General features: G+C 25.6%; 1 protein-coding gene across 12 annotated transcripts; it reads left to right on the top strand.

Moving 5' to 3' along the window:
* Positions 1-638: 638 nt before the first annotated feature.
* Positions 639-14,661, top strand: LOC135927452 (uncharacterized). Of its 12 annotated transcripts, none has more exons than XM_065463433.1 (29): positions 639-673; positions 727-753; positions 813-839; positions 986-1,009; positions 1,059-1,091; positions 1,164-1,187; positions 1,236-1,268; positions 1,318-1,338; positions 2,691-2,720; positions 6,502-6,522; positions 6,760-6,792; positions 7,627-7,683; positions 7,748-7,774; positions 8,480-8,500; positions 10,282-10,320; positions 10,382-10,405; positions 10,464-10,490; positions 11,092-11,121; positions 11,185-11,217; positions 11,298-11,321; positions 11,382-11,417; positions 11,465-11,485; positions 13,135-13,164; positions 13,214-13,234; positions 13,352-13,384; positions 13,730-13,756; positions 13,942-13,977; positions 14,035-14,064; positions 14,503-14,661. In XM_065463433.1, exons 1-29 carry the CDS (start codon positions 649-651, stop codon positions 14,532-14,534), a joined length of 846 nt encoding a protein of 281 aa, XP_065319505.1. In that variant the 5' UTR covers positions 639-648; the 3' UTR covers positions 14,535-14,661. The 12 variants fall into 12 exon arrangements, with proteins under 12 accessions (XP_065319505.1, XP_065319503.1, XP_065319507.1 ...); XM_065463431.1 differs by having other exon boundaries at positions 10,361-10,405; XM_065463435.1 differs by lacking the exon at positions 986-1,009 and having other exon boundaries at positions 10,361-10,405.
* The last annotated feature ends 2,621 nt before the right edge of the window (positions 14,662-17,282 follow it).

The following is a 17,282-nucleotide window of genomic DNA, read 5'->3' as shown; positions in this document are numbered from 1 at the left end:
TGATATGTTTTTGACTAATGATACATTACAAATCATAAATAATCCCCCACCCCTCCCAGCTCAATTAAAGGGTAAAAAATTTAATTAATTTGCTAAAATGCTTAAAAATTGATCAAAATACTAATTCAGTATAAAAAATATTTAGGAATCTTATGTGGCAACTAAGAGAATCATTTGTTCCTTTTATTTAACAAATTTTTCCAAAAATATATTCCAACATGTATATCATATCCTTCAGTTAATTTGATCGCGAACTTATGAACCATTTTTATTTATGTACTGCAAATTGAATTCGCTATATATTAATTACCCGAATTTACTATATGATTAACTAAGCTACAAAATCTAATATGAAATATATAAAAAAAAATATGTAGAAAAAACAAAGCACGAAAGAAAAGCTTTTACGTGGATTTTATATAAATTTAAAAAAAAATGGTTTAAATTTGTTAAATTCAAATATTGTAATATAACTCATTATTTCGAAATACAAAATAGTTCGCAAAAAAGGTGATTTGATTACCAATAAAAAAATTTAGGAAACCAAACTAGTTCATTAAACATAAAATTCATTTAAATATTTTACAATATATATTGAATGTTAATTTTTTTTTAAAATAAAAATTCTTCCGTTTAGCCAAAAGGATAATGTTTTGTATGCGTCTTGGGATGAGTAAACCATTAATATTTTGTAATTTAACAATAAAAAATTTAATATCATTTTAGCCAACAACATAGAATGTGAACGAGAAGGTTATTATTTATTAGAAACTTTAAATTTTAGTAACAATCTATTTATTATTAATTTATAGATCACTCTTCAATAAGAACCGTACCAGGTTCATATATTTTAATTAATTACTGCTTAAAAATAATGCTATTATGCATTGTAAAATTATTTATTTTTGATTAAAGATTTATATGTAATGTTATGCTACCAATCAAAATTTATTCCATAATTTTTTTAAAAAATATGTTATAATAGAACATGTTGCATCGATTATATATGGTAGGTTCTTTACTTATATGAATATCTAATAAAATATTTAAATTTATAGGTTACTTACTTAATACGGATCATTACATTGAAAGTAAATGATTTATATTTTTCCACTTTTTTAAAATTTTACTTAAATATTCACTATGTTTAAAAATAATTTAAGCTTCTGAATACTGGATTGGAATTAGTAATTTATAAGATATTAATTTAAAAATTATTGAATTGAATGCTCTAGGATTGGGAAATGAAAATTTTGCTATTAGATTAGGTAAATAATTATTTAAAAAATCATTGAATGTCGCATAATTTTTATATAGAACAAATTGATGCACCTATCGGTAAATAGTATATTTTTCACATGAAAGATATATTTTATATCTAAGAATATTATAAAAATTTTTGGAATATTAATATTTATTTATAAGAATTAGATAAAAAAAATATCTTTTTTTCAGGGATCATTCTTATACAAGAAAGAGATCTTCCAGCTGATTAGGATTATATAGTATCTTATCTTGTATTTTATAATTAAAAAAGATACCAGAATTCTAATATACATAGCTGACTCACTAAGAAAAAAAAGCCTTAAAGCCATTTGTTAATATTAATAAGTTTCTCTTGTTTATGAATTTAACGTTAGAAATGGCTAAGCTTTTTTAAAGAATAAATATTTTAATTAATGATTCTTAATTTTAAAAATAAACTAAGAAAGATTAATAATATTTTATAATAATTTATGTGTCAGGTTGTGTCCCACAAAAAAAAATAGGAAATAGAGAAATTATGAAAAAAATTTGACAAAGTTTCGAATTTTTTATTTATTTTTATCTTATATATTGCTTTTACCAGTATAAATAAAAAAGAAACTTATAACAATAATATAAATCAACAATATTTATTTAGATGATATTTCTTGTTATTTTATAATAAATTTTCAAAATATATTCTATTATATTATACCTTCTAAATCTTACTTTCTAAATTTAGCTTTTTTCATCTTATTCATTGCTTGAATTTTGGACTTAAAGTTGGGGTAGCAATTGGGATCTATACATCATCTCAAATTACATTTTTTTATAGTATGATAAATCACTTTTTATAAAGTATATTTTTTAAAAAAATTATCATCTAAAAAATGAATTGAAATGGCTTCCTAAAATTGCCATAAGGAAAGGTAGAAAAAAAACTAAGTTACACAAAAATTCTAGTAAAATATGGATTATTGAATTGATACTATTAATTTAGTCTTGTTGCAAGTGGGGAAAACTTGCACAGACGTTGGGGTTTGAGTCGATAATAATATAAGAACTATTTTGATAGTGAGACGATTATTTATTATTTTATGTAGTTTTATTTAAGAAAAATGTATATAATATTTTATGTGTAAAATATATAATATATACGAATTTAATTTTCTTTTTAAACAGTTTACTTTAAAACTCAAAAAAGAATGTATATAATATCCAATTATCAAGTCACAATACAATATAAAATTGCGTCTTAAACATTAAAATATTATTTTACAATATTTACAATCATGTAATAAGTCTAATATTTTAATATAGATTATATTTATAATAACAATATTCTTAGAAACTATTGAGCAATCATGAAAGACATATAAACTTGTCATCCATTTAATTTTTTGTTTGATATTCTTTATAAAATGTTTTAATTTTTAAATATATAGTATCTGAAGCCATATCTACGATAAATTCAAGTATTTTTAACTTTAGTGAGAATATCATTTATTTAAAAAATAAAAATTTACTTCAAAGAGGAATGTCAAGTGTAATGATATAAATGGGAACCAATTACTAGGAGAAAGAATATTTTTTTTCCGCTGGAGATTTTTTAAAATCCTTAATTAAATAAAATTAATAAAATATTATTTCCCAATTAGCATTTATTATCCTCGCTAACTTATCTATAATCAGTTTATTACCTCATATAATCCAATATATTTTAAAGTTATGTGTCTATATTTAAATATTTTAAATTCATGTTGTATCTGTATCAATTTTGCAGAAACATTTATCTGCTGCATCTCTGATAATTTAGGATATAAAGAAAAATTGAGTGTATCATTTTTTATAGACAATGATCTGAAAAAATGTTCAACTATTGTTAAAATAGAAAAATAGTTTACTGTAAGAAAAAATAGCTTAATTCTATAAAAGTTTTAGACCATGTAAATTGGTCAATAGACACTCATGTTCAAGATTCGAGCAATATTTTCTAATTTATTATTACCGAAGAGATGATTTTTATTTTATAGTATCATAATAATATTATTTAAAGTACTTCAATGTTTTACCGAATTTACCACTTAAAATTATTGATCCCAGAAATTTAATATTTATAATAATGTTTTTTTATAAATATGGCAATATATTCGCCATCTTTCTTATTCTCTTTTACAAGCGTAATGATTTTATAAGTATGACTACCTCCTTCGAACCCAATGTCCTACCTGCCGGAAATTTATACATTTAACAAATGAAGGTGTTTTTTTATGTCCATGGATCAATTTCCAACAGGTATCATTCAAGACTTACTCCTCTCTCCATCGCTTACTCACTTCGCAACTCATTCATGGAACCACCTTCAAACCCCGCCTTTAATACCTCTTTCCAATTTTTCTCAATACTACAAAACCAAGTGTCCAGAATACTTAAGGGAGCGAGAATACAAGTTGCCAAATCTCTCAGTGACTGCATCCCCTCTCCTTCAAATTTTTAACAATTAAGAAGAATGGTTAAAATTCTTTTACTTCGGGAACAACACATTTAAAATACGGGACAAATCAGTCCAGAAATCCATAACTCAACAAATAAACGCCAGTTTAAACCTCCTTAGCCGTCTTCAAGATAACCCAAATCTATTCACATTTAAAAAACAAAAAAAAAGTAACCCCACTCCAGCATAAAGATCTCGAAGAAAATCGATAGTCTTAATATTAAAGGTGCTCTCTAACTCATTTCGATCAATGATACCCTTGCTGATTTCTCAGAAGAAACCTTAATCAAGCTCCGCTCAAAACATCAAACTCCAATAATCAATGCCTTACACGCATTGTGCTGCAGACTTCACACAAGAAGGAGTAAGGAGCAATCCTATCTTTTCATCGAGACTCTGCGCATGGACTTGATGGGATTAGACAGGACATAACCACTCCCTTGATTTTAACACAGATTTCAATTCTCCCCAAATTACCAACTTATGCAATAAAATCTTAAAAGGAGATGTGCCAAGCTTTATAACCCCCTTGCTATTTGGAGCCAGACTCATCGCGCTCCAAAACAAGGATATCCGGCCCATCTCCATTGGTACGACTTATCGAAGATTAGAAGCAAAATTAATTTCCTCCAGAATAAAATACAAAGCATCACACATCCTCAGCCCTTATCAATAAGGTGTTGGCGTACCTGGTGAATGTGAAGCTGTAGTACACTTAACAAGAATTCATATTGAAAATAACCCAACAAACGTAGTGAAAATCGACTTTTCCGACGCATACAACACTTTCCCCACTTGTTCCTACTTCCCTGCTTACACCAAATTTCTTTTTTCTTGTTACCAATCCCCTACAATTTTACAATTCAACTCGGAAAAAATACTTTCAGTAGAGGGTATTCATCAAGGCGATTCTGAAACTTTACCTTTTAGTCTAGAAATCAATAACATAATAAAAACAATAAACTTGAACTTTATCGCTGATAAAATCTTAAGTGGTTTCCGCAATGAATTTAACAAAGCAGGCAAAATAATTCTTGAAATGGGCATTGCCATTCGAATCTCTCTTAACCCGAGCAAATGAATTCATCCAATTAAATTCAAACGCTACACTCATAATTTCAAATTCACTGTTATTAATGAATTAACACATCTTGGTTCTCACGTAGGAGGACATGAGGCAATTTGTACCTTCCTTCACTCCACCCTTGAAATCATTCTTAAACTGGAGGACATCTTTACTCATCTTCCCTCATACAAGTCCTTTTTCTTATTAAAGAATTTCTTTTTTATAGGATTCTTTAAGCTCTTCTCTCAACACCCATTTTTAAATATCCTTCTCCATTAAAAACATACGAAAACGGAATAAAAGACCTAATCAAAAAAATAATAAATCTATGAGTCAACGAATTCGCTTGGGCGCAGGTTTCGCTCCCCACTAAATCCGGTGGACTTGGCATTAGATCACTTTATGATCTAGTAATAAACTCTTTCATATTTAGTAATCTCTTGTCAAAGCAAATAACCAACGCCCATCATTCTAAAGAAGATCCTTGGAAGCCATAAATACATAGAAAACTTGAATCAACGTTAATTTTTATCACCCCACAACCCATAGACAGAAGGATTGGGATGCTCCGGTAGTTACAAGCTGCGTTGAATTTTTTTTTATCTAGCAAGCAATTAACTGACCGCGCCCTATTCTCTTCCCTGCTATAATACTGGGCATTAGTTTATCGAGGCCATTCCTTCAGTCAATCTTCAACTTTCCAACAACGAACTTACCCACGCTATCGGAATTCGTCTAAATAGCTCAAATAACCACCCTCACATCTGTTTAGGCTGTAACACGCTCGTTGACACTAATGAAAGACTTAGTTAACATTAACGCTCCTGCAATGGTCGATTCATCAGACACAGGCAATGTAATTCAATAGCACAAATCCCATCCCTACTTAAACCCCAGGGTCTTTTCAGATCTGATATCTGATAGTAAACGACCTGATGGCATCACTCAAATTCCGTGGAGGAGAGGCCAATTATTGGTATAGGACTTTGCATGTATTGACCCCCTTGCCAAATCTAGCCAAGCTTTATACATAATTGACCAGAAGGAACAACTTAAAACCTCAAAATACACAGAAATTACTAATGACCATTGTTTCATTCCAATCCACACTTACCACCTTCGAAAAATTTGCCTTAACTTTTTCCAAAAATTTAGGATCTTAAATCAGCAAACACTCGAAAGAACCATGAGAGGTTTTTCTTTGACAAAGGCTTGCCATAGCAATCCCTAAGGCCAATTATATTAGCTAATGGTAGTCTACTAGCCAAAGAGCTATCCTAGACCCTTTTTTTCGCTTAATACCATCCCCGGTCATCATTGTTATTTTTAAAATTTTTTATTCATATCTTTTGTCGCATTTTATTATAGACTTACGTTCATATATTCATTATTATATGTTATAATATAATACGAATTAAATTAACAAACTAATTTATATATTGTGTTATACAATAATAAATAAGATACTTATTAAAAATTTTTACTTGCACATTCTTCGCCTTTCCTTTATTAAATTTATATATTTATACAAAGAAAAAACGGAAATGTTTAGAGGTGTATTATTTTGACATTTATTTTTTCATTATCCAAATTTCCTATTCATTTTCCTACCTCTAAATTTTTCCTGATAAAATATTTTAGGGAAATGTAAATTTTTAAACTAGAGAGAAATAAATAATTTATACATTTTTTTAAGACATTATAGTAAAACGACTAGGTATTATACATATTTATTATGGTAGGAAATAAAAATTATATCAAAAATATATATACATTAATACCATTAAGCAAGAATTAAAAATAAAAATAATTAATTATGACCATATTAGCATTTGATGTAACTATTAATTTTGTTAAACAAATTTGTAATCTATGAAGTTTGCAATTATTTTAAATTATATATAAATTAGAATTTAATATAGAATATAAATTTTAAAAAAATTGTCGCCTTTAGAAAATGTAAATGGAACCCTAGGAATATTTTTAGGTAAAATATAAATAATTTTTTTTAAAATTTTATTAGAACAATACTAAATAATGCTTCTCAACGAATTAATTTAAAATAAATCTTATAAATATAAGCCTTTTTAGGAATCTATTTTAGGTTTATATATTTTTCCATATGTAAATGAATGATATCTGATACACTTGATATATCGTCGGTCACCTGAAAAACCTCCTAAGTGATTTCTTAAATTATATAGTTCTTGCAGAATGATTCATAGGTCCTCCACCAACCTTTAAAATATCGAACTCATAATTATTTATTAGAAAATGTTTTTTATCACACTGGGGTACTAGACCATATCCGCCTATATTTTAATAATGGCAAATATTTAATGAAAAAGGCTTAAGAAGAGGCATGCATTAAATATAAATCCTGAAATATATTTAAAAATTTGTTGAAATAGTGATAAAGGAAAATTTGAATATGTATATGTGTTTGGAAATTGAAAAGAAAACGGTTATTTTAATATTAATTAAATGTAGAGTTAAGATTTTTTGTAGTTAATGATATTCAAATATTAAACGTTATGAATTTAGTTTTAATAAATAGTTTTTATTTTTATAAAAAAATTGTAATTTGATTAAATTAATAAATTAATTTACTGGTTTTATAATTTAGATTAATTTGGTACTTAATTGCACGAGCTTTGCAGTGTGACCGATGTGTTAATAAAAAAATATTGGAAGAAATCACTATGATTTTTAAAAAGGGCATTATGTGACCAAATACATTGACTCAAGCTATAACACATATTATTGTCTATCGAATTGAATATCAAATAAATTATAATATTTTTTCCCCCTTTTCTTCTAGGAAGAATGTCCTATTTTATGTTAGCTTTTGGAGAAATGACAATTACATCTGTTAGAGGTATAAAAATAATCATAGTAATTTGGGAATTAACATGTATTTTTAAAAATAAAAAATTAACCAGATAAACCATACGCTCTACTAATTGATGGTACAACAAATAATATTATTTCTTCTTTATATCATGTTACCAAAAATATACGTAATCAAGCAATATGTTGATATTTTATAAAATGAGCCCATTTTGTAATGTAAAGATCTGATTTTGCCCATGTATTCAAGTATATGCGTAAAACACCTATTAATTTTACACAAATTGATCAAAAAAGATTTGTTATCTTCATTTTATAAAAGAAAATCATATTAAAATTACTATTATCGGAAATATTAATCAAGTAGTACACGTCTTGTTTGTCTTGCCTGATTTAGCACATCGCTGATTACATAATATATAAAATTTTACGCTTTAAATTTAATAAAAAAAAATCTTTTGTTACTGAGGAGAAATTTCTTATACCAGGTTTTAATATAATAAATGAATCCAATTCAATTATATTTTCTTTCCATAAAGTTCTTGACAAAAATTAAAAAGTCGATATATCTAGCGCGAATTAATTTTTTAAAATTTTTATTTTTGAAAATTTTTACCAAAACTAAACAAAAAAAAATCCTAACATTTTTTACTATGGCAATTTTTAAACATGGTAATATTTAGAAAATCTGAATTAAAGAGAAAAAAATTGGAATGCTTTCTAACAAACATTATATGCCTATTCTTTTTACCATCTAAAAATATATTTTAACCTACTAATTTATTCAAGATATATTATACATTTATATATAACTATTTTATTAGACGTGGAAGCGCAAAATTTAAGTAAATATATTGATCATTATTTTTACCAAATTGATATTCTTTGGTTGTAAATTCTTGGAGATATTATTTTACTAATAAAGTTGTTGAGTATATATCATTTCCGAGTAAAGTAGTATTTAATTCTATCAGAGTAAGCGGACAACGTGATAGTTGAAAGATAATAAAATGAACATTTTTTTAAATTTTCTATAAATTCTGAATCCCTGATCGAAAGGATAATGCATTTCTATCTGAGATTTATTAAAAACAATTTCTATAATATAAAATGCCCCAATTTCCTCAAGAGTTGATGCATAGCTTATTAAGACTAAAAATACTATGTTGAGAGTAATGAGGGCAAAATCCCTCCCTCGCGGGATAAAAAGAATTTGGATCTAATGTATAGCCCCAATTGGTGGGAGTGGGTCCTTGTCCAGGTTATCTTTCACAAAATAATGGAATGATTTTTTAAATATAAAAAAGATCTATATTAAAAAAAAACTAAATATTTGTTAGAATCCTCCAAAATATATTTCTCATTCTTTGATATAATCTTGGCGCACTTTGTAGATGGAACAAGACATTTATAAGGTTGCTTTTATGGAAATAGTAAAAAAGTTTAATTTGAAAAAATAGAAATTGATTTGGCCCAATATTGTGGTTATTGATAATGAAATTTTAATTTATCAGTAATAATTACCTTCATAACTTATTATAGAAATAAAAATGACAAAACCCTTTCGCGCCCAGAGAGATCATTTGTCTTCAAAATTTTTAATCAATTAATTTTTATATTTAAAGAAACTAATGGTTGGTACTTAGAGATATTAATTTATAAAACAATATTTATTATTTCGTATTTAATCATTAACTTGTCAAAATCATTATTTTATTATATCAAAATGTAAAAATCACTATTTTATTATCAAAGTACAAATATTTTTTGTTCATGGGGAAATATTCCGGGCGCGAAAGGGTTTATATACATTTTCTAATATTTCAAATTTGATTGGAGGCTCATTTTATGTGAATAGAGTAGTATTTAGAGTTTTTTCAAATATGGTCGAGAGAGTTAAATATATTTATATATTAATTATTTATTTTTTTTATTATTGTTTAAAAAAAAAGATATATAAAGGGATAAAAAAAAATGTAATTGAGGATGGAAAATAAAAATGTAATTTGTCATAACAAATTAAATGACACAAATCAATATATATATAAACATAATATGATATACATAATCGGAAAAAATATATATATATATTAGATATTTAAAACATAATTATTTAATTATAACGAAAAATATTTTTTTGTGGTTAAAATCTAAATATAGTTGCGATGCAAAATAAAATTAACAAAACAGTTTTTATTATATAATAAATAACTATATTTGATAAACTAGGAGGGAAAGGGAGTGTTTCGAAGAAACATTTGTAGTTCCCCTTTAGGATATCAAATTGGACTTTTTGTTTAAGAGATAGGGACTCATTTTTGACCCCTGTCCTTAACGAATTCTTCTACCCAATTGATTTAAGAACTTTAGGGATTGGGGACCGGGGTTTCCAAGGACGCTAATTAGGGGAATAGTTAATTCCTAATTTTTTACACTGTTTTTTTAATAGAGAGAAAAAATCAATAAAAACAATTTTTAAAAATTTTATTACTTTTTGATCAACAAAGATTTTAGTTAGCCTACAAAATGTTGAATTTTGTTATTAATATTTTTAAAAATAATTTTGATCATCTAACGGAATATATTGATATCATGTCTAAATTTTTTTAAAAAAACACTTGTTTAGTACCAAAAGTTATGATTTGCAATCGCTTGAATTTTAATAGTAAGCCATTATTAATTTATATTGTTTGATAATATAAAAGATAAATTAATAACTATTATAGCCAATATCACTTGTATTAACGAAGGTAATTTATTGAAATAAAAATTGGAAATTTTATCCTTATAATCCAATTATATTCATAGAGGGCGATGCCATAAAAACAAGAAGAGGTTCAAAACACCAAAAAAAATTGTAAGGAGAACCGGGGCAAAACAGATCTCTTTATAAATATCAGCTGCCAGTTACATAGAACAGTAAATGATATATTTAAAGTTTAAAAAACCAAAGCACATTGGATTAAGTAAGGGTATATAGGACCATCTAACCTTAGTAATTAGTCTTGATAAAATATGCTAGAAAAAATACTAATAGAGAATCATAAGATATAAAACTCATACATATAATACTTTCGTTTGTTATACCATAATATGATTATTAATCTTATTAATCTTATTCCTGCCAAAATTAATTGCTAATTTTATAAAATTTTCACGATAAGAAGAATATATTTGAGAATCATATTTAAATCAGTCTATAGGACACCATTTTATCAAGGGATGTACATCATAGTTTACCTATTATATCATTAAATTTAAAATCTTTATTTAATCTGCTTTGATATAAAGTAAATTAAACTCATGTGTCCTTTGGACCGTTGAGCCCCGGTCTCTCCTACATGTTCTTTTATATTTTTATTACAAATTATTTAGTCAGATATTTTATAATATCATTGAATATAACATTTTTACGCCTTATCTTTTATAATAATAGCAAACGTTTTAACTGTTGTAAATTTAAATGGTAAGGTTATTTTTAAACATTTTTAAATATAAATATAAATAAAAATATTTATTTTTTTTATAGAATACATACATAACATGGATTATTACATCGAGAGTAATATTATTTCACAACTTTATAAACTAAAAAAAACAATTTAAAACACAATATTTAATATTTTAAATATATATTCAAAGGTACAGATTTATGGATTGGAATAAGTAAATTATTAAACAAAAAATTTTTTAATAATATAAAAATGATATAATTGAAACTGTTAGAAATTGGATCGAGTGGAAGCCTGACTCTTAACCACGGTATAAAATTCTTAATAAATTAATTCCATAACATAATTTTAATTTAGTACAAGAAAATGCACCCACGAGTAAAATATTATATAGTATTTTTTTTCAGAAGATATTTTTTATAGTTACTGGTATGTCTTACCGTTACTCTCTTTTCTTTTACTAATTTCCATCAGCTAAGCAAATATTACTTATGGTTCTTGCAAAAAAAAAGAGTTTAACCTTTCTGTCTTCATTTGGCAAAATCTAGGAACAATATTTGTTTAAAATCCTCATATAACCTAAAAAAAATTTTTTTTTGTTTTTGGAAACTTTTAAGGCCATTATAATTTTTTAACAAATTATGTTGAAAATATTGTCATTTCAGGAATTGCTGGAGGTAATTATAAAGATTAAGCTTATTTCAGAAACGAATTGATTTTATTAGTTTGATTCAGAATGGATTTGTAAGATATTGTGAATGCTAAACTGTACTCGTTCAAATATAAATATAAAAATTTTATTTATTAAAAATCCAATAAATGAGAATTTTTAATTAAAGATTAGGGTTTTAAACTAGGAATCCAAACCAAAAAGAATATCGGTTCGGTTAATAAAAATATCGGTTCAAGGTTCGGTTCTTACAAAATAAACATATCTATTTGGTAAAACCGGTTTGAACACTTTTGTGTACAAACTTAAATTCAAATTATGTTTATTTGTGATATTTTGATTTTGTTGAGTTTTAGAGGGTATTTTCTTTTCTAGTGATGCTCAACAACGTTGTGCCCATTCATAGTTGTGTCACAATCAGTGATATTAACTTTGATGTGTCATTTATAATACTATATGTAAATAATTTATATTTTTCGTTTCAATTTATCTCCTGGCATTATAAGTAAATTATAAGATATCTAGACAGATACTGAGATATGTTTATAAAAATTGTGACCAACCTTTAACAGTCAAGACTGCTTGATAATAATCTCTAAAACAATTTGAATATAAACTAGAATTTTAACAATAGTATTAACTTTTACACTATTTTATAAGCACAAAATCATGAGGTTTGAAACGAGAGCGGTTCGGTTTAGGTTGGGCTAGATATTTTTTTAGGGTTCTATAAAAAATAGCGGTTTAAAGGTTTGGTTGAGGTTTCAGTTTGGATCCATGTTTTAAACTAACTTTTATTATTTTATCTTTATTTATTTCATATCCTTTTAATAATAAGGTGTTAAAATATATTAAATTTAAAACACTGGAAATTAAAAAAAAACGCAACTGTGACCATCGTATTCATTTTGATTCTATAATGCACTATTTTTTAAAAATCTGATAATTGAATTTTAAAGAATTTTAAATTTTTATGAGATACAATCTAATTTAATACTTATTTTATAGACATAAAGATATAGAGAGTCTGTATCTATATCCATCTCTATATCATTTTTAAATGTCATATACTTCATTCCAATTGAGATAAGGATATTTTTATTTAAAAATTTTTTTTAGATAGTTTTGATCTAAATTTCGTTTTACTACTCGATTAAATTTTATAGCAAAGTAATTCGTTAATTGTTTTTTTTATTAGTAATCTTTTATAAAAAGATCAAATTAAAAAAAAATTTGGTTTATAGTAAATAATAAAACCTGATAAATTTTTGGTCAAATTTAGTAGATTATAAGTTTTCAATAATGTATATTTATATTCCATAAGTGTTTAATTTGGTTACAATTTCTTAATATATAGTACTTATAACAAGATACTCGAGTAGTTTAGGTAAAATAACTTAATAACAATGATTTTAAAGCATATTTGATGCCATTAGATGTGATAGCAGATCAACTAGGTATATATATATATTTTTTTTACCTTTAATTTTATTTTCTCATATAAATATAGGCAAATTATATTAATGGTTTATGGGAGAAATATGATTTTATTAACATATTTTTATCAAATCTAGACCATATAAATGGCACCCTGATAATATCTATAGGTATAATTATAATTAGTTTAATATAAATATTTATAAATTTAGTTTGATTGGAATTAAGTTATTGAAGAAATCTTATGATTCTAAGACTGAATTTTAAAAGTTTAGAAAATTTTTGTAGATCTATTTAACTTTACTAATAATTTAAATGATATCAATTTCATTGATTATTATTTAAGAAAATTATCAATATTAAATATTAAGAGGGGGGGGGGGTGTCATTCTTTATAATATTATATAAACTCCATCAGCTGTTAAATCACCATAAATCTTGCTTACTATAAATAAGGTTTGACTGATAATACCAGCTTGAGTATATCAATCAATATTAAATTTTATCTCTTTTAGGAGCCAACGAAATTTTCCGTGGACCAGGTATACAATTTAATTTATATAGGGACATCCAAAGCCTTTTTAGGCTTTTACTTTTACAAAGTAATTACGTATTGAGATGTAACTATCCAAAAGTTGGCATCTTAATACATTATCATTTTATAAAATTTAAATTTAAATAATTGGGCATAAGGTAAACCATAATTAATTTTATAATATTTGTTTAGTCTCCGTGTTTACCTACATTCGAAACTATAGAATAGGTAAAATATACAAAAAATTTAAGTGTTAATTAACTTGATTTCAAAAAAAATTTTTAGACTTTAAACCATACATTTTACAGCACAATGGTATTCTAATAATATAATTTATTATATTATTGATTTACAACAAAATTTAATAAAGAAATTCATTATTTTAAAGTTAAATTTTTTTAAATTTTATAAAGAGTTTTTGAGAATACACAAATTTCATTATTTTATGACTTTGTAATATTTCTGTTGTTAAATATTTTCAATTATTAATTCACACTTTGAAGGTCATTAATCAATTTATCATTTGTTATTTCTGATCATTTAATTATTATTATAAAGGATATTATCCATTTACCTTCTATATTCATTAATAATTAACATTTCACATCATAAAAAGACATTTATTTCACAATAGTGCTTATAAAAATCTTGTATTTTTTAAAATTTATAATGTGCTTCGGTTTCGTTTACTTGATTTTATAAAAATATATTTATAAATATTGAAATAATACAAACATATCTATATATTAAAAGGAATTGATATGAATATAAGCAGGAGTCAATAATTACTAGACTACAATCCTACTCATTGCTGATTTAAATTTGGATTTATATTTATTATTTAAATTAGAAATACTTTTGTTTTATATTGATTAATTCTGGTATTCGATATATTAATTAATGATGTATCAACGCTTCAATTTATATAATAAAGAATTTTAACACTGCTTATATATTTTAAGAGGAAAATATAATGCAAAATAATTATTTTGCAGGAAAGTATGCCTAAAGTTATATTATTTAAAATAAATTATTCTGATTCTTTAAGCAGGCTTGTGCTAAGAAGGGATATTGACTAAAATTTGATTCTGGTATTTTATTTTATTAAGCAAAATCTTAGCTTTGTTTAACGATCTTATGTATGATTACAAGATGTAAACACTCGGATCCCATAATGCTTATACATTTATATGTGTAAGAAAGATATGTGGAGCTGGCTATATTCCCTAAATATGTCAACATGGGTATCAATTGTAAGCGAATCAAAAGATTTTTTTTATTGGAAAAAACATTTCTGAAAATATTAAAAATAAATTAACATGCTAAAAAAAATATCTTATCATTTTAGCAAATAAAATTTTAAAAAAGCTGCTTTAATTCCTTTATAAAACTGTAAAATAAAAAATTGCTATATAAGAATATATTAGCGCTCGTTGCACCTCTCACGTAGACCTAAAAATAAGAGGGTGTCAGAGAAAAATTATGCACCAATAGAAAAAGAGCCAGGAGCAGTATTGTTTGAAATGGAAAAATTTTAAACTTTCATTTTTGAACGAAAATTTATATTTGAGAACAGATCACAAACATTTGGAAAAATTATTATAGTTGAAATTGGTAACGTAGTGTTTAAATTTAGGGGAAATGTGCCATGAATGGCCATGTTTTTGCTTTTTTGAAAAAAATGTATTAAAATTTATGTTTAACCAAACAAATTTTTTATCAATGTGTAGCCTAAATATTAATCTTTAAAATAAAATTTGAATCAAATACGTATAATACTTTATGAGCTTAATGAGATTATGTAAAAGTTGTTTTTCTGGCCAGTCAATACATACTATGTATTGACTCATATAATATGTGTTAACTGGTCATAATATATTATTTAAGAACTTTATTAAAAATATGAAATAATACAATATGAAATACTTGTAAAAGAACTCTATATGTATGATTTAAACTTTTCCCTCATTAGTATTAGAATTATGGAGTGGCTGAGTAGACTTAAAGTCGTCAAAAAAAAGTTTCATCCTCCTCGAACTATCTCCTTCGAGATTTAATTCTTTAGTTATTATATCTACTCTAGAATAAGGTACCCTTCTCGGTGGTATAATTTTTGGCTTAGCATTTGACTTTAGTCGTAACCTGACTTGCGATAACAGGTTTATTATTTAATTTAGACTTACAATTGGATATTAATTCCGCCAAATCGTGTTTATAATCTGTGTCAATTAAGCCTATAAATCATTCAAGTATGTTTTTAAAATGTTTTAACCAAGATCTTCCTAATAAAGGCATCTTGTTGCTGTTTACTATCAATGCATCTAAAATTTGAGAACTTCCTTCGCATTCTACATTCATTCGTGTTGAGCCTATCACTTGTATGGTCTTGCCGTCGTAACCAGATAACTGAATGTTGAGAATTGTGAATTTCTTGCCCGTGTCCACTTGTAGTGAAGTCAAGATGTTATAAATTTTGATGTTCACCATGTATGCGTCATCTTTAACATTTTGTACTTCATTTTCTACCTTATTTATATCAATATTTAACAAATTATAATCTTTCTTATCGATTGATTTGATTTTGTCGTCTTCGATCTCTTCTATATCAACTGTATTAATTTTATTTGAATAAGGTACTTGGTGTCTAGGATTATGATTCATGTAATTTTTATTGTCACGATCGTAAAATTGTTGATGCACGTTAGATCTATTATAACCTCTAAAATTTTGAAACGATTGTCTGGTGTTGTCAAATCTGTTGTGGTTTTTGAAATCATTAAAAGGCTTGTAATTATTATTATGTCCTTTGTTGTTAATATTAAGCTATTATTATTGTTATCTCTTGTGTCGTGATTATTGAAAGGAATATAAGAAGTTTCTCATCTATTTTGATCACAAAATCTATCATAATTTTGTCTTGGAAAATGATAGTTAATTTGGTTGTTGAATCTTATGTTGCCATAATATGGTCGAGTCTGCCATGGTTAACTGATGGCTGTAATTTTTATCATGATATCTGTTGCTCTCAACATATGGCATCATCTGGGTGTTGTCATATCTAATTAGTTGGTTTTAGTTCATAAACTTTCTTACCTTGTCTTGCTCCCTCCAAATGTTTTAGATCGGAGTGTGTATTTTCTTTAATAACAACAATCTTATGTATAGATGTTTCGATGTCTGTTTCGTCTAATTCTTTGCCTACCTTTATAATGTCATCTAAAATGAGTAAATCTTTAATTCTGTATTTAATTTCCTTAGACAGCGAGGAGTGATACACCCCCATAAGTTATATTTCTATATCATTTTGATGCACCTTCCTCCTTGTTTACCTTGGTTATTGGGGTTGGAGACAATGTGTTTTGTCTCCAACCCCAATATGAACTCTCCATTAACTAAACTTAAATGATAAATAAATCTATCCGAAAATCTGAAATATTTAATGAAATTAATAAATTCATTATTGATCTCCCAACCCCTCCTAATATTAATTATTGATGAAATATAGGATCAATTACAGGATTGTTTTTTATATC

The sequence above is a fragment of the Gordionus sp. m RMFG-2023 genome, chromosome 3 (assembly GCF_954871325.1).
Source record: "Gordionus sp. m RMFG-2023 chromosome 3, tfGorSpeb1-WG-v2, whole genome shotgun sequence".
In the NCBI taxonomy this organism is placed as follows: Eukaryota; Metazoa; Nematomorpha; class Gordioida; order Chordodea; family Parachordodidae; genus Gordionus; species Gordionus sp. m RMFG-2023.
The sequence above is the reverse complement of the archived record's forward strand: the minus strand, read 5'-3'. Positions and strand labels throughout refer to the sequence as shown.